Source organism: Marmota flaviventris, chromosome 5 (genome assembly GCF_047511675.1).
Source record: "Marmota flaviventris isolate mMarFla1 chromosome 5, mMarFla1.hap1, whole genome shotgun sequence".
Lineage (NCBI taxonomy): Eukaryota > Metazoa > Chordata > Mammalia > Rodentia > Sciuridae > Marmota > Marmota flaviventris.
Genome location: NC_092502.1, coordinates 69,521,080 through 69,539,427, shown reverse-complemented (window position 1 = coordinate 69,539,427; position 18,348 = coordinate 69,521,080). Strand labels below are relative to the sequence as shown.

The following is an 18,348-nucleotide window of genomic DNA, read 5'->3' as shown; positions in this document are numbered from 1 at the left end:
AATTAGCCAATTATTGAGTTGTCTGCACTGTTACTATACCCATTTTATCCATATTTCCTTGAGGATGTATTTATTTTTTAGTAAATGAGTCCTGGAAAATTATTCCTAGGTAATTTTACGTGTTCACAGGCTGTAAGACAGAGTAGAAGCCAATCGAGTAATTGGTGAAAACCAGTCGTTAAGAGGTGATGGTGGTATTTAGGTAATCAAAAAAAAAACACTGCCTCAGAGAACTGGAATATCTGCTTTCTCCCACTTTTCTACCCCTGGACAAATCATCTGCATGAATTAAACAATTATTTCTGTCTTAAAAATGTGGAAGTTAGATTTCATTTTGACTCAATACTCTTCTTTAAAACAAGACTTTGGGCTCATATTTGAATTTTTGTATAAATAATGAACATCTTGGTTAGTTCTTTCTCACTTGGTCTTAATATTTTTCTTTTCATTTGTCAGTGAAGTTCTTTATTTTCCTAATTTGCATGTCCTTACCTATTAAAAATGGAAATTTAGAAATATAGTTTTATTTTCTTTTGGTACTACAGATTGAACTGTGGACTTCTTAGCATTCTCTCTATCACTAGGTACACACCAAGCCCAGAAATAAACATTCTTTATAGTGTTTCAGAAAGGCACATCATGGTAGCTCTGCTTGGTATAAGTCTCATGGACCTCTAAAGCAGCTATGTATTCCTTTAATAACTGGTTTATCATTTGCTCTATAATAAATTGGTAAAGTGACAATACACAGGTTTCCCTTTGCTAATACTTTTTGTCTCATATCTAGAAACCATGTTGCCTTTTATCTTTAAAAATAGTTTATATCTTCAATATAACTTTTCTTAAAGAAGGGATTCAGAGACTGCATAGTACAATTGCCCCTAAAGATCTTTGTACATCCATCTTCTCAAAGTTTCCTACTTATAGTAGCTGCTAAAGAATGTTCCAAATCCCTCACCCAATCCAAGATCCTCCCACAATTACATTTTTCTTCCACATTCTCCTTCCTATGTTGGATTTTAGTATGTGGGTAATATTTTAATAACAGAAGACAATGAACACACTAATATTCTCTGTGTTGGAATCATTTCTTATTTTGATCTGGAAGCAATAATGTACTAATTGAGTCTTGTATTTAATGGTATTTAAGATACTGTGGTTCCTTTTCATATTTAAGAGGATCTGTTAAGGGAAAGTTTGAGAAAATGTATGCCATTGTGCTTATTAATATTACACAAAATTATGTATGAGGTAAAATTGGAACATACTATGGAATAATATTAAAATATAGTTGCTTGTAAGTAAATAATAAATTATGAACAGAGGAAAATTAAAGGCACAGTTCCTGCCAGGCATTGTGTGCATACCTATACTCTTAGCTACTCAGGAGACTGAAGCAGGAGGATCGCAAATTCAAGAAGAAGTGAAACCCAAGCTCAAAATCAATAAATAGATAAAAATGGTTGGGAATATAGTCCAGTGATTGAATGCTTGCCTAGCTTGTGTGAGACCCTGAGTTCAATACCCAGTACTGCAAAAGAGAGAGAGAGAGAGAGAGAAGAAGAAGAAGAAGAGAGATCCTTTTAGCACATGCAGTGACTCCACAAGAACAAATGTCTATGGGGCTGGGGCTGTAGCTCAGTGGTGGTACACTTGCATAGCATGTGTGAGGCACTGGGTTCAATCCTTAGCACCGCATAAAAATAAACAAATAAAATAAAGGCATGCTGTCCATCTACAACTACAAAAAAATTTAAAAGAACAAATATCTAATGGATAGACATTCCATGTATCATGATTGAAATGACATACATGTTTTATTTGTACTGTGCATGAAGAGGAAAACATATAGGGAAAGGAATTCTAGAACATAAAATAAAAGTTGATATCTACCAGCTTCAGCTGTGGTTTTAAAAAAATCCTCATATTCTAGAGGTAGGCAAAGTGATGTTCTTTCAGTACCCTGAAGGGCTGTGATTTCTCTCTAACATCTAGACATTGCCATGCTATTCTCTCACATGAAGGCCTTTTCCCTGATCCACTCCTTTCATGTTTCCCAAGAAGGCCTTTGCTAACTTCCAAAGCCAGTTGGAGGCCATTTCATCCCCTTGACTTTCCCCATCATAGTAGTTATCTCAGTGCACTGTGATTTCCTGTTTGCTTTTACATCCTCATAAATTCTGTGATGGAAGTGCTTGTATCTATATTGTTCACCTTCAGTACCTCAACAACTATATTGTCAGACACCCCATTATGTGTTTGTGCAATGAAGAGGCTGAATCACAAATATTAAAACTAATATGCTGAGTTATTAACAAACTTCAAGAAATGTAATCTATAAATACGGCTCACGTTTATTGTGGTTCTTAAACTGAACATTTGGAATCAGTAACTCCACCAGGTTTGAAGCAAATAGGGTGGAGTTAAGGTTGATGCGTGGCTTCCAAAAGAAAGTCTCTTGAACCTTTAATACATATCAATTCAATTATATAGTCAACACCAGTCCCCTTCCCTCTGATAAAAGGATCTTCAAATACTGAGAACCAAAAATAATAACTTCGGTTTGTCTGAGAGTGTGCACTAAACGGTCAGGCCTCTGGGTGTCGCTGTTGACTACTCAAGAAGGAAAAAACGTAACTGGAGAGCTAGTCCACCATTTCCTGGATCCTAAAACGCAAAGAACCAGCAAATCCGACTCAGAAGATTCGGAACTCTACCAAGCTCATCCCATTAATCAACCATCTCTGTGGCCTATGAATTAAACCCATGGACTTAATTCCCTGAGGAAATAAGATTGGAGTCCATCGCGGGAAATTGGAACAGAATTCAGAGAAAAAAATATTCACCAAAAAGGAAATGACCAATTGCTTGAAATTTCGCGATGGCAGAGAACTGGCTTTGCTGTGCGTGCTCCTGTGGACTCTGTGTGGGACAGGATCTGGGCAGATCCGCTACACGGTGCTGGAGGAGCTGGAAAAGGGCTCTTTTGTGGGTAACATCGCCAAAGACCTGGGGTTGGAGCCCCGGGAGCTGGCGGAGCGCGGAGTCCGCATCGTCTCCCGAGGTAGGACGCAGCTTTTCTCTTTGAACCTGCGAAGCGGCAGCTTGGTCACAAAGGAAAGGATAGATCGGGAGGAGCTCTGCGCTCAGAGCGCACGCTGTGTGGTAAAATTTAATATCCTGATTGAGGATAAGTTGAAAATTTTTGAAGTAGAAGTAGAAATTAAAGATATTAATGATAATGCTCCTAACTTTCTAGCAGAGGAATTAGAAATAAAAATTGGTGAATTAACATTTCCTGGAACCCGATTTCCACTTAAAACTGCATTTGACCCAGATGTAGGCATGAATTCTTTACAGAACTACAAGCTCAGCCCCAATGACTACTTCTCTCTGGCTGTGAATAGCGTCCCTGATGGGACCAAATACCCAGAGTTGGTGCTGGAGCGGGTACTGGACCGTGAGAAAAAGGAAGTACACAAGCTTGAACTGTTTGCCTCTGATGGTGGTGACCCTGTCCACTCTGGCCATTTATGCATCCAAGTGATAGTTTTGGATGCGAATGACAACCCACCAGTGTTTACTCAGTCAGAGTATCATGTAAGTGTCCAGGAGAATGTGCCAGTGGGAACCCAGCTGATCACAGTGAATGCTACAGACCCTGATGAGGGATTCAATGCTCAAGTGTCCTATATTCTAGATAAAATGCCCGGAAAAATTGCTCAGGTTTTTTATCTCAACTCAGTGACTGGAGACATATCAATATTAAGAAGTCTGGACTATGAGGATACTACATTTTATGAAATTAAAATTGAAGCACAAGATGGACCAGGTCTTATTTCAAGAACCAAGATTCTAGTCACAGTTCTAGATGTGAATGACAATGCCCCAGAATTTACAATCACTTCCCTCACAGACTCAGTTCCAGAAGAGGCTACAGCTGGGAGAGAAATTGCTCTTATCAATGTCCATGACCGAGATTCTGGGCAGAATGGACAAGTCACAGTTTTTGTCCTGGGAAATCTGCCATTTAATTTAGAAAAATCAATAGACCAGTATTACCGCTTAGTGACAGCCAAATCTCTAGATCGTGAACAAGTGTCTGAATATAATATCACTCTGAGAGCCACAGATGAGGGAAATCCACCTCTGTCCACAGAAGTCCACCTCACTCTTCATGTGGCAGACATCAATGACAACCCACCTGTCTTCACTCATGCTTCCTTTTCTGCCTACATTCCCGAAAATAACCCTAGAGGAGCTTCCATCTTCTCTGTTACTGCTCAGGACCCAGACAGCGACAACAATGCCCGCATCACTTATTCATTGACTGGGGATACCCTCCAAGGGTCACCGTTGTCTTCCTATATCACCATCAACTCTAACACTGGTGTCCTGTATGCACTGCACTCCTTTGATTATGAAGAATTTAGAGATATGCAGCTACTGGTGACAGCCAGCGACAATGGGGATCCTCCACTAAGAAGCAATGTATCCTTGAACCTGTTTGTGCTGGACCAGAATGACAACATCCCTGAAATCCTGTACCCCACCCTCCCTACAGATAGCTCCACTGGTGTGGAGCTGACGCCCCGCTCTGCAGAGCCTGGATACCTGGTGACCAAAGTGGTGGCAGTGGACAGAGATTCGGGCCAGAACGCCTGGCTGTCCTATCGCCTGCTCAAGGCCAGTGAGCCAGGGCTCTTTGTGGTGGGGCTGCACACTGGAGAGGTACGTACAGCAAGAGCCCTACTGGATAGGGATGCTCTCAAGCAGAGTCTTGTAGTGATTGTGCAGGATCATGACCAGCCTTCTCTTTCAGGCACAGTCACACTCACCATAGTAGTGGCAGACAGCATCTCTGATGTCCTGGCAGACCTGGGCAGCATCAGGACCACCACCAGTCCTGATGATTCAGACCTTACATTCTACCTGGTGGTGGCAGTGGCTACCGTCTCCTGTGTCTTCCTTGCCTTTGTCATCATGCTGCTGGTGCTCAGACTTTGGCGCTGGCGCTCATCACACCTACTCCAGGCTTCAGGAGATGGGCTGGTGAGAATGCCTACTTCACACTTTGTGGGTGTGGATAGAGTGCATGCTTTACTGCAGACATATTCCCAAGAGGTCTCCCTCACCACAGACTCAAGGAAAAGTCAACTTATCTTCCCCCAACCCAACTATGCAGATACACTCATCAGCCGGGAGAGCTGTGAGAAAGGCGAGCCTCTCCTGGTATCCCAAGATTTGCTTGAAACCAAAGGAGACTCCAAGCTACTTGTGGTGAGTTAATTATGCCAACGTTTTAACACACATTTATTTGAGAAATAAATCAATGAGGTAGTAATTAGTTCTGTTGTCTAAATATTTGTCCTTTTCTTCTTCTGAGTCTATGGGATGGGTATGGGAGGATTATGACTAAGTAGGTCTAGGTGATTAGTTTTGGCTAATATTCTGTGAGTGGCAATACCATATGTCACTTCTTGGAGGAAGCTCTAATTGCCATTGTCAGAATATCCAGATCACTAAGCTACACTTTGAAACTTTAGCTGCAAGAACTAGGGGTGAAACTCAGTGGGAGAATGTTTGCCTAGTGTGGCCTAAGCCTTGGGTTCAATTCCCAGCACTGGAAGAAGAAAAGGAAAAGGAAAAGGAATGACAGAGGGAGGGAGGGAGGAAGGAAGGAAGGAAGGAAGGAAATGAAATGAAATTATGGCTGGTTCTTCTACCTGTGTCCTAATATTGATCTATATTGATCTGGTCCTTATACTTGTGATAAACAGGCCTTATGATAGGAATCAAATCCAGGGCTTTGGCTCTTCCAAAACACATACTCTAATACTTAATTAAACCCTTTTTTACATTTCGTATTATTATTTATTTATTTCCATTCTGAAGATTGAACCCCAGGACCTTTCACACACTAAGCAAATGCTCTACCACTGAGTACACATTATTGTTGCCTGGGCTGGCCTTGAACTTGAGATCCTCCTGCCTTAGCCTCCTGAGTAATAGCCACTTTTTACATTTTAAAATCACTGTGATCTGAAGTGTGTCATTGCTATCTACAAAACCTATCCTGACTCACACAAACAAATTAAAAATTTTATAAATACAAACAAGTTAAGATATGTATATATAAAACTTAAAATTATGTTTGACTTCTTCCAAACCATATCACACTCTTTTTCACCTCAAGTATTCAAGGATGTGTGTGTGTGTGTGTATATATATATATCGCGAGGGATTCATATTGATTCCAGGCTTTTGCTTGAAGGTAAAAAGTTTCACCTAATTTGAGGCCTAAATTGTTATGAGCCTCAGAATAATATTTTCCTCATTGAGAAGGGCTTTAAAAAACAAAGATATGTTTCAGTCTCTGCAAGAGACTTCCAGACCATCCATTTCAATAATGGATTAGGAGTGCTAATCATGCTGTACAACTCTGTTGAGCCAAAAATCATTGATGCATTTTGAAATTTATGAAATTTTTTCACTCATGTTATCATAAGTGGGTATTCAAAACTGGACCAAAATATATTTACTTAGATCTCAAAGGACAAATCTCTCCCTCAGCATATTAGGAAAAGCATATTAGGTGATTAGTTTGTGTGAGACAACAGAGCCTGAAGAAAATATCTTTAAGCAGAGAAAGGTATATTCTCACTCAGATATTCAAACACATCACAGAATTAACAAGTCACTAACCTTGGCATCTTTTTAGGGAACATCTTTATAGTAAGGATAAAAAATATTTAGTGGCTATTTCCAGGGGAAATTTATAGGCTCAAAGAGAATTTTCTACAAATTTCATATGAAGCATAGTGTATTCTCAGGTGTATCCTGAAAATACACTGAGCATATAAATTTCCTTACTTGTGTGTAGACAATGAAAAAGTCTCCGACACACTATTTTCAATAGAAAGGATTTTTTGAAGGACAGGCAAAATTCACTAGAAAGAAAAGGAGGAAAATATATTATAAAAGGAACAGATTATATAAAGGCATGAACTAGAGAAAACTTGTGTTAGGAAAGCAGATAATAGTCTATTTTGACTGGAGTATTAGATGAGCACTGCAAAATAGTAGAATAACTGTTTAGTTGGCATCTTAATCCATTGTTTGTTGCTGTAACAAAATAACTGAGACTGGGAAATTTATAAAAACAGATATTTGTTTAGTTGATGGTTCCAGAGTCTAGGATGTCCAAGAGAATGGTGCCATCATCTGCTTAGCATCTGATGAGAGCCTTCTTATAGGGTAATGACATGGCAGAGGTCATCAATTCACAGAGGTAGGTGCTTTTGTCATAAAGTCACTCATGTGATAACCTAATAATCCATTCATGACTCAATCACCACTCAGAGATCCAACCTCAAAATAAAATTAACATTTGGATTTGGGAATTACATTTCTAACACATAAAATTTGTGGAACACCTTCAAATTATAGCAGCATCTAAGTTGATAATGTATTTGAAATAAAGGGATTTGCTTCTCTGAATTATGCAAGACCAGGATAAATTCTAAAATAGAGTATCTAAGAATCTTCAGTATCTATCCAGGAATTACCAGTGATCAAGTCAAATCCATTTCATTCATTAATGGTGTAAACTGATGAGCCAAGAATTGCAGTTGCACATGCATTGATATATATGAAAATACTGGTCTCATAAAAACATATATGGCTTGGGCTGGGGATGTGGCTCAAGCAGTAGTGTGCTCACCTGGCATGCATGTGGCCCGGGTTCAATCCTCAGCACCACATACAAACAAAGATGTTGTGTCCGCTGAAAACTAAAAAATAAATAAATATTAAAAAAATTCTCTCTCTCTCTCTCTCTCTCTCTCTCTCTCTCTCTCTCTTTAAAAAAAGCATATATGGCTTATACAAGAATGATTATTGTAAAAGCATGTGTGTGCCCAAATATTAACTGGTCCCTTTAATAAAATATCAGGTTCTTGTCTACTTTACTAGGAATGTTATATTTTAAAAATAAAAACAATACATTAAAATAATTCTAGAACCTTTGAACCTTTACTCCTTTTTTTTTTTTTTCCAAAACCGAGTCTTTGAAAAAGTGTTACTAGACTAATGGAGTATATATGGAGAAATTAAGATACTAAATAAGAGAAGTTATTCCTATGAATTTGAAGAAAGGTAAGGATCATAGTCCACTAAAAATGTAGATTAAATCCTTTAACTTGTTTGGATACACCAGTCATGTCTGAGTTCATAAATACCATATAGTAAAATCACTGAAGATATTTTTACACCCAAAAACGGGGGGAGGGGAATGATTTATGCCTTTCAAAGCAAAAAAAGAAGACTGTAAAATGATGAAGACATTTGTGAGATTGTGAAAAACAAGAAAATTTAAAGGAAAATATGAATATTTAGTTTTTTCAAGCAAATTAAAAGACAAGGCATATAGAGGGGGAAATGTACTCTGAGGATAAATAGCTGGGCGATACGCAGTTATCCAAAATGACCTCCAGGCGCCGCTGTCGACCAAAGGGAAGATAACAGTTCTAATTTCTGCAGGAGAGTCAAGCCAGTGCTTTCCGTTTTATTCAGCGCATATCAGAAAGCAGTCGCCGCTCCAGTGCACTCTCAAGAGTCCAGTAAATGGTCTTACCTTCGAATCACGAAAGTCTAGGGTTCTGTCATTGCCTTTTAAAAATATATCCCAGAGAAACCTTGAAAAGAAGCTTCCTGGAGAGATCAAGAAATGCAGAGGAGTGCCAGAGAAACTGATACAATGCGAAGTCAGGTACTGTTTCCCTTCCTGCTGTGTTTGTTCTGCGGGGCCATCTCCCAGCCCATTCGATACTCAATTCCAGAGGAGCTGGCCAAGGGCTCTCGAGTGGGGAACCTCGCCAAGGATCTGGGGCTCAGTGTCCAGGAGTTGCCAGCTCGAAAACTGCGGGTTAGTGCAGAGGATTATTTCAGTGTTAGTGCAGAGAGTGGGGACTTGTTAGTGAGCGGCAGGATAGATAGAGAGAAGATTTGCGGGAGAAAATCTGAGTGTGCACTGGAATTCGAATCAGTCATTGAGAACCCAATGAATATTTTCCACGTGATTATTGATATCCAAGATATTAATGACAATGCACCATGTTTCATTGCAAAAGAGACTGAATTAGAAATTTGTGAGTCAGCATTACCAGGGGTAAAATTCCCTCTGGATTCTGCACAAGATGCAGATGTAGAAAGTAACTCACTGAAGATATACACTATCAGCCCCAATGAATACTTCTCTTTGTCGACAAAAGAAAGTCCAGATGAAAGTAAATATCCAGAATTGTTGCTGGAAAAACCTCTAGACAGGGAACATCAGAACTCCCATCGCTTAATCCTAACCGCCATCGATGGTGGGGAACCGCCTCTAAGCAGCACCACCCAGATTCGGATCAAAGTCACTGACGCCAACGATAATGCTCCGGTGTTCAGCCAGGACATATACAGAGTTAGTCTCAAAGAAAATGTGCCCCAGGGAACTTCTGTGCTGCGAGTGACGGCCACAGATCAGGACGAAGGCATTAATGCAGAGATCACCTATGCCTTCCTCAATGCTCCTACAAGTGCTAGCCTCATTTTCCATCTCAATCCAAATACGGGCGATATCACAACTAACGGTACATTGGACTTTGAAGAAAGAAATAGATACGTGTTGGGTGTGGAAGCCAAGGATGGAGGGGTGCACACAGCTCATTGTAATGTTCAGATTGAAGTTGTTGATGAAAATGACAATGCCCCAGAGGTGACATTTGTGTCCTTTTCTAACCAGATTCCAGAGGACTCAAACCTTGGAACCATAATAGCCCTCATTAGGGTGCGAGACCGGGATTCTGGGCAAAATGGTCTGGTGACCTGCTATATTCAGGAAGAGGTTCCCTTTAAATTAGAATCCACTTCCAAGAATTATTACAAGCTGGTAATTGACAGGGCCCTAAACCGGGAAGAGACCGCAGAGTACAATGTTACCATCACAGCCAACGACAGGGGCAAGCCATCCCTTTTCTCCACAGCAAGCGTCACCCTCTACATCGCGGACATCAATGACAATGCGCCGGTTTTCCAGCAGGCTTCCTACACGGTCCATATAGCTGAGAACAACCCACCTGGAGCCTCCATCGCTCAGGTCAGTGCCTACGACCCGGACTTGGGCACCAATGGCCAAGTCTCCTACTCCATCATGGCCAGCGACCTGGAGCCTCAGGTACTGTCGTCCTATGTGTCCGTGAGCGCACATAGTGGGGTGGTGTTCGCGCAGCGAGCCTTCGACCACGAGCAGCTACGAGTCTTCCAGCTGACGCTGCAAGCGCGCGACCATGGCTCACCAGCTCTCAGCGCCAACGTGAGCCTGCGCGTGTTGGTAGGAGACCGCAACGACAACGCGCCACGGGTGCTCTACCCCGCGCTCGCTCCCGATGGCTCAGCGCTCTTCGACACTGTGCCGCGCGCCGCGGAGCCCGGCTACCTGGTCACCAAGGTGGTGGCGGTGGACGCGGACTCGGGACACAATGCCTGGCTATCCTACCATGTACTGCAGGCCAGCGATCCCGGACTCTTCAGCCTGGGGCTGCGCACTGGAGAGGTGCGCACAGCGCGTGCCTTGGGCGACAGGGATTCGACTCGCCAGCGCCTACTAGTTGCTGTGCGTGATGGTGGACAGCCACCCCTTTCCGCCACCGCCACGCTGCACCTGATCTTCGCGGATAGCCTGCAAGAGGTCTTGCCAGACCTCAGCGATGACCCTCTGCCCACTGACCCCCAGTCTGAGCTGCAGTTTTACCTGGTGTTGGCCTTGGCCTTGATTTCTGTGCTGTTCCTTCTGGCGGTGATTCTAGCTATTGCTCTGCGCCTGAGACACTCCTTCAGTTCTGCTTCCTGGGGTTGTTTTCAGTCTGGTCTCAGCTCCAAGTCTGGACCTGTGGTTCCCTCCAACTACAGCGAGGGGACTATGCCCTATTCCTACAATCTATGCGTTGCCTCGCATTCTGCAAAGACAGAGTTTAATTTTCTTAACATAACACCGGAAGTGGCTCCTCCTCAGGATCTTCTATGTGATAACCCTTCTATAGCTGGTTGTGCCAATAATGAAGACCTTAAACTCTCCTATGATTCTTCTTTTTCCTCTCAGGTAAGTTTCCGTAAACCTGTCTACATTTTTATATACTGTATTTGCTTCTCCATTGTGCATAATTAATTTTGGCCAATTTTCATGGTTCTGGTGATGGTATCACAAGAGGAGATTGTCTGCAGAATATGAGGCATAGACGAAAAGATAGAGATGAGTTCTTTCATTGTGTAAAATTACCTGAGTACTAATTTTCAGTCTTTATTGTTGGCATTTCTCTGCGGTTGGCAACTCTTGCTAGGGAGCTGTTTCCTATATATCAACACCCTTAGTAATAACAGTGCACTTTCTTAGTTAATCTTTGAAACTATTCTTAAGTTTATGCTTAACCTTTATTAATAGGTCTACAGATCTTTCTGCCCGCATTAAAGTTTACCTTCATCTTCATCAACTACATTCTAGTTGTTTACCTTTTTGCTGAAACATTTGTTTAATGCAGCCTTCCAATAATTAAGCTTGTAATTAGCACTTGTATTATCACAAGTAGTAAACACTGTCATATTTTACATTTGAATCACTAACTTTGGATCAATATTATTCCCACTAACACTTTCACTCTAGGATATTTCATCATTTTCTTAACTATTCTTTGTTTTAATGCTGCTTATACTTTTATACTTTATTACTATTATAAGAAGGAATGTGAATGACATTTATTTATAAAGCATTTTCTCTATTCTTATTATTTATTTAATATAAATTTTTAAGAATTGAGTCAAATTTATAAGTATTTATAGATTTTTATGCATATAATCAAATTTATTTCCAAAACATCTCATTTTAATCTCCTACTTCTCATTAACTTAAGGACTGTGAAAAATACCTTTAATCTACTCACTCAAAGTCTGAAGATTTTAAGATTCTGTATAGTTAGTAGAATTTTGTGTCTCATTAAAATATAACAATTCTCTATTTTTCTGGTGCTGGGAATCAAACCCAGATCTTTATTCATTCTAGGCAAGTGCTCGACCATGGAGTACATTCCCAATGCTCCCAATTTGAGTCATTTTTATGTGCTAATTTTGAAGTGAGAAATAACCTCAAAGAATGGTGACATTTTATCTCAAGTTACTCAATAAAACTATAAAATATACAATAATAATTCATATGTAACTACTAAAATATTACCTTTGCTGGTTATTTTAAGATCAAGGCTATAAGAAACAGAAATGATGGTCAAATAATACCATTGGTAATGATAAAATAAGACTACTGGATGTCTTATACAAAAAAATCACTGAACTATTATCTTTACAATAAAGTTTAACTTTTCTTTTTACTCCTCTTGTTTTTTCTAACATCAGAGTTATTGACCCCTTATTTGAGGCTTTACTTTGCATGAGTAATTCATTCACAAAACACTGAAAAATATTTGTTGGGTGTTTACTCTATGCAAGTTGCTGTTCTGAAGGTTGAGGACACACTGTGAACAGGACAGTCACAAGCATACTTGTGGCCTAGAAGCTCCTGTATACAAAATTAACAAGCAAATTCTCTTTTAAAACATAGAATCAGGGGCTGGGGCTGTAGCTCAATGGTAGAGCACTTGCCTAGCACATGTGAGGCACTGGATTCAATTCTAACCACCTTATATAATTGGATAAATAAAATAAAGATCCATCGACAACTAAAAAAAATATTTTTTTAAAAAATCATAGAATCATTTTTGACCAGCCCCTTTGCACAGGAATAAGACTGTCTCTTGAACAACAGGAATTTTCTTGTAAAGGAATTGAAAAGTTGCCCCGATTTGAAAGGTTGAACTCAAGTGAGGAAACTTGGTTCCACATAGTTAGGGACTACAGCTGGATCTCCAAGTTCTGGGGCCACTGTCTTTTCATCTATAGCTTTCCTCCACTTTTCAAATCCACCCTTGTTCCTGGGAGAAATGAACATGTCCCTCACACAATACACTGTCCTGAAAATGGACTACAGGGATGAAGAATGCGAAAACTAAGAAGAGGTAAAAGCATTCTTTGCCCTCAAACTGAACACATTATTTCTCTAAGAAAATAAATAACTTTATAAATCTTATTGTAGAGGAAGCTTTGGGTTATTCCTGGATTTTCATTGCAAATTAAACAACCGGAATTTGGCTTTTATTCTCCCTGGGAGAAATAGGAATGGAAAAGGTGTATAAAAGTGGATACTTTTATCTGGAATAAATTGCAATAACAGGTTAGGACTCTGAGTGTCGCTGTTCACCAATCGGGGGGGGAAAGACAGAATTTAATTGGAACAAGATTTCCGCAGTACAAAGAACTGGTTCTGGGGCTGTAGGGTAGCTTCAGACTGGACCCTCCAGAACTCCAGCATCCAAGGTGGAAGTACATTATCTTAGAACCAACAGATCGTAGGACTGTCAGGCCTCCAAGAGAGAATACCCAAGCCGGGGCAATTCCGCAGCGGGGCTGTAATGGCGGCTAACCTTTATCCACCAGACTCCAGCGGACTGATTTGTATCTGCATTCTCCTGGGGGCCCTGTGGCAAATACCGGCGGAACAGATCCGCTACTCGGTGCCTGAGGAGCTGGAGAAAGGCTCTGCGGTGGGGCACATTGCCAAGGACCTGGGGCTGGAGCCTCGGAAGCTCACGGAGCGCGGAGTCCGCGTCGTCTCCAGAGGTAAAACTCAGCTCTTTGCTCTGAACCCGAGAAGCGGCAGCTTGGTCACCGCTGGCAGGATAGACCGGGAGCAGCTCTGTGACAGATCTCCAAAGTGTATGGCAAACCTGGAAATTTTCCTAGAGGACAAAGCAAAGATTTTTGGAATAGAAGTGGAAATAATCGATGTTAATGATAACTCGCCCACCTTTGGAACAGAGCAGAGGGAAATAAAAGTTGCTGAAAATGAAAATCCTGGAGCACGATTTCCTCTGCCTGAGGCTTTTGATCCGGATGTGGGGGTAAATTCCTTGCAAGGTTACCAGCTCAGCTCGAATGTTCACTTCTCTCTGGATGTGCAAAGTGGGGCAGATGGAATTAAGTACCCGGAGTTGGTGCTGGAGCAGGCCCTAGATCGCGAGGAAGAGGCGGTTCTCCACCTCGTTCTTACTGCCTTTGACGGAGGTGACCCAATTCGCTCTGGTACTACCAGTATTCATGTAATACTTTTGGACAGCAATGATAATGCTCCTGTATTCACTCAACCGGAGTACCACATAAGTGTTCAGGAGAACTTGCCTGTGGGCACCCGCCTACTCACCATAAAAGCCACTGATCCTGATGAAGGAACCAACGGGGAAGTGACTTATTCTTTCCGAAACGTAAGAGACAAAATATCCGAGCTATTTCAGTTGAATTCTCTGACAGGGGACATAATAATATTGGGGGATCTAGATTATGAGGACTCTGGATTTTATGACATAGATGTAGAAGCTCATGATGGACCTGGTCTCCGAGCCAGAAGTAAGGTACTGGTGACCGTTTTGGACGTAAATGACAATGCTCCAGAAGTCACGGTTACCTCTCTCACCAGCTCAATCCAAGAAACCTCTTCTCCAGGTACAGTAATTGCAGTTTTCAATGTGCATGATGGTGACTCAGGAGAGAATGGATTTGTCACTTGTTCTATTCTGGATAATCTGCCATTCAGGCTTGAAAAGACCTATGGAAATTACTATCAACTCTTGATACATAGAACTCTGGACAGGGAAGAAGTTTCAGAATATAACATTACGATAACTGCCACTGACCAGGGAAGTCCTCCTCTGTCTACAGAGACTCATATCTCACTGCAGGTGATGGACATCAATGATAATCCACCCACCTTCACACATGCATCCTATTCTGCCTACATTCTGGAAAACAACCCCAGAGGAGCATCCATCTTATCCATGACAGCCCAGGACCCTGACAGTGGTGAGAATGCCCATGTCACCTACTCTCTGACAGAGGACACCATCCAGGAGAAAACTTTGTCCTCCTATGTCTCCATCAACTCCAACACTGGTGTCCTGTATGCACTGTGCTCCTTTGATTATGAGCAGCTCCAACACTTGAAGCTACTGGTGACAGCCAGGGACAGTGGGAACCCTCCACTCAGCAGCAATGTATCTCTGAGCCTGTTTGTGCTGGATCAGAATGACAACATTCCTGAAATCCTGTATCCTGCCCTCCCCACTGATGGTTCTACTGGTGTGGAGCTGGCTCCCCGTTCAGCAGAGCCTGGATATCTGGTGACCAAAGTGGTGGCAGTGGACAGAGACTCAGGACAGAATGCCTGGCTGTCCTACCGCTTGCTCAAGGCCAGTGAACCAGGGCTCTTCTCAGTGGGGCTGCATACTGGTGAGGTGCGCACAGCACGGGCCCTGCTGGATAGAGATGTGCTGAAGCAGAGTCTTGTGGTGACTGTCCAGGACCATGGCCAGCCCCCTCTGTCAGCCTCTGTCACACTCACCATAGCTGTGGCTGACAGCATCCCTGATGTCCTGGCAGATCTGGGCAGCATCAGGACTACCGACCCTGATGGTTCAGACCTCACCCTCTACTTGGTGGTGGCAGTGGCTGCTGTCTCCTGTGTCTTCCTTGTCTTTGTCATTTTGCTGTTGGCACTCAGGCTACGACGCTGGCACATGAATCGCCTACTTCATGCTGCAAGTAGCAGGTTTGGTGAAGTGTCTGTACCACAATTTGTAGGCATGGATGGGATGCAGGCATTCCTTCAGACCTATTCCCATGAGGTCTCCCTCACTGCAGACTCCAGGAAGAGCCACCTGATATTCCCTCAGCCCAACTATGCAGACACGCTCATCAGCCAGGAGAGTTGTGAGAAAAATGAGCCTCTTCTAGTTCCACAGGATTTAGGTGAAACTAAAGGAGACCCCAATCTTCTTCAGGTGAGTCAATCCTATAATCCATCCTAACACACTGAAACATAGGCACAGAGTTTTGTAAATGTCTCCAATTATGTTAAGATATGTAATATACTAAATAAAGGCACCTCTTTATTAATATTTTGTTATTTTAAAGGGGAGAAATAATAATGTAAATAACATTTACTAAACAAAGGAACTATTCATTCATTTCTTTCTTTCTTTTCTTTTTGGAAATGGTGAGGATTGAATCCAGGTCCTTGGGTATGCTAGGCAAGCACTACATTACCAAGCTACCTCCCCAGCTGTGATCATTTATTATGTATTCTCTTTAGTCTTCATTCAGTAGGAATGATTTAATTTTATACCTATAAACCACTTATTTATTTGTTTGTTTATTTACTTATTTGGTACTAGGAATTGAACTCAGGGGCAATTAACCACTGAGTCACATTCCCCAGCCCTTTTTTGTATTTTATTTAGAGGCAGGTTCTCACTAAGTAGCTTAGGGCTTTGCACACTTGCTTGAGGCTGGCTTTGAACTCTAGATCCTCCTGCCTCAGCCTCCCAAGGCGCTACGATTACAGGTGTGCACCACCACGCCCATCTCCACTCACTCTTTTAAATGCTGCTTTCTCATATGCATTACTAAAAGGATAGATAAGACTTGTGAAATAGAAGTCGATTCTATAAATTTATATTTATAACATTCTTTCTCATGATGCTAATGTTGAATGTGGACTGCATATTTTTAAAATTTCCTCTTTTTGCATTCTACCATGCTTTGCTTAAAGCTTACTTTTCTTTCTTTTTTCATTTTAATCAGACAGTGGCAATTTATAAATAATGGGGGAAATGCTTAACTTTTAGAAATAATTTTAACAGTGATATTGTCTCAATGGAATGGTATATTTCATATTTTGCTGTTACCTGATCTGAGATGAAGCAGAAATGACTTTGTGTGATTCCTTTGGTGCACTTCCATGATTAACAAAAATATTGCCCATTCTATTTCACTCATATTTAAGTAGAGTGCAGGAGAAATTTGTTTGTTTGTTTGTTTGTTTGTTTTTGTGTGTGTGTGTGTGTGTGTGTGGTGCTGGGTATGAACCCAGGGCCTTGGGCATGCTAGGCAAGTGCTCAATTACTAAGCTACACTGCCAGCCCTGTAGGAGTTAATTTTTAACATCTTCTAAATTACTTATCATAGCACCAGTGTTGAGTCCCACCTTGATTTCTAAGGAAAGCATAACTTTTTGAAGTCTTTCCCCAACCCCATCAGTTAAACCTCTTACAAAGGCTGTGTGACTTGGATTCTGAATTGTATTATTTATGCTGCTTAGTAAATTGACTTCATCCCTATCTATCCTTATTCCTACAAACTATTCTCAAATAGTTCTATCACTATGTGGCACTGGAATGGACTGATATAGGATAAAATTTTTTGTGTGTAACTGATATACAAAACTTTTGTTCCTTTTGCTTTCATATAGTTCTGTGGGTTAGTTCACAATTCATGAATGCCTATGCCTGAGCAATTTAGGACTTTTTGATATCTGGAAGTTGTAGCAAGTCTGTGGATTATGGCTTATCCCAATTTGAGAAGGAGTGTTGTAATTTCTATGTAGTTTTGTATTCATGGGAAGCTGTGGTACAATAAAATAAGTTGTAATGAGATATTCGACAATTAGCTGGCTTGGAGAGAAGAAAGAGGAAATATGTGAATATTTCACGTATAATTTGATAATGATCAATTTATCTAAAACTGGATCAAATATATTCAGATGTTGGCATTAAGAATATGTTCCAGGGCTGGGGTTGTGGCTCAGTGGTAGAGTACTTGCCTAGTACTCCTGAGGCACTAGGTTTGGTCCCCAGCACCCACTTAAAAAAAAACCTAAATAAACAAAATTAAGTTATTGTGTCAATATTCAATTAAAAATATTTTTAAATATGTTTCAGAATCAAACTGATACATATTTCAATGCCTGTGAAAGCCATAGATAATTTATAACCTAATATCAATGGAAAATATGTTTTTGTTTGAATAGGCACTATGTTCCTCTTAGAAAATAATAATTCTGATTTTAAAATTCTTGTATATTTATACAGTGGACAACTAGATAGCTATAAAGATAAATGAGAAGCCTCTGTGTACTTGTATGAGATGATCCTCAAGATATGATGAGTCCCCCATACTAAACATATTTAAATATATAAATATAAATAGCTATATATATAAACAAGGTGAAAATTATGGTATGTTGTATGCTCATATTTGTGTAAAAGGAGGGATAACATTTATTAAAATCTGCACTATGTGGAACATGTCTCTGAAGGATACACATGACACATTATACTTATTTCACTTGAGAGAAAATGTTACACAATACAG

At 40.8% G+C, this 18,348-nt stretch overlaps 1 protein-coding gene across 5 annotated transcripts in view; it reads left to right on the top strand.

Annotated features, from left to right (window-relative positions):
* The window catches only part of LOC114086611 (protocadherin gamma-C3), a 166,738-nt gene that overhangs the window by 9,814 nt on the left and 138,576 nt on the right, over positions 1 to 18,348 (top strand). Inside the window, exon 1 of one of the 5 annotated variants that reach the window (XM_071612292.1) lies at positions 2,674 to 5,280. The exons of 2 other annotated variants lie outside the window; for them this stretch is intronic. In XM_071612292.1, the coding sequence (XP_071468393.1) occupies positions 2,857 to 5,280 (2,424 nt within the window). In that variant the 5' untranslated portion in view covers positions 2,674 to 2,856. Of the gene's footprint in view, positions 1 to 2,673; positions 5,281 to 8,586; positions 11,144 to 13,368; positions 15,978 to 18,348 lie in introns of those variants that run through there. 2 more of the 5 variants (XM_071612299.1, XM_071612293.1) reach the window with 2 other exon arrangements.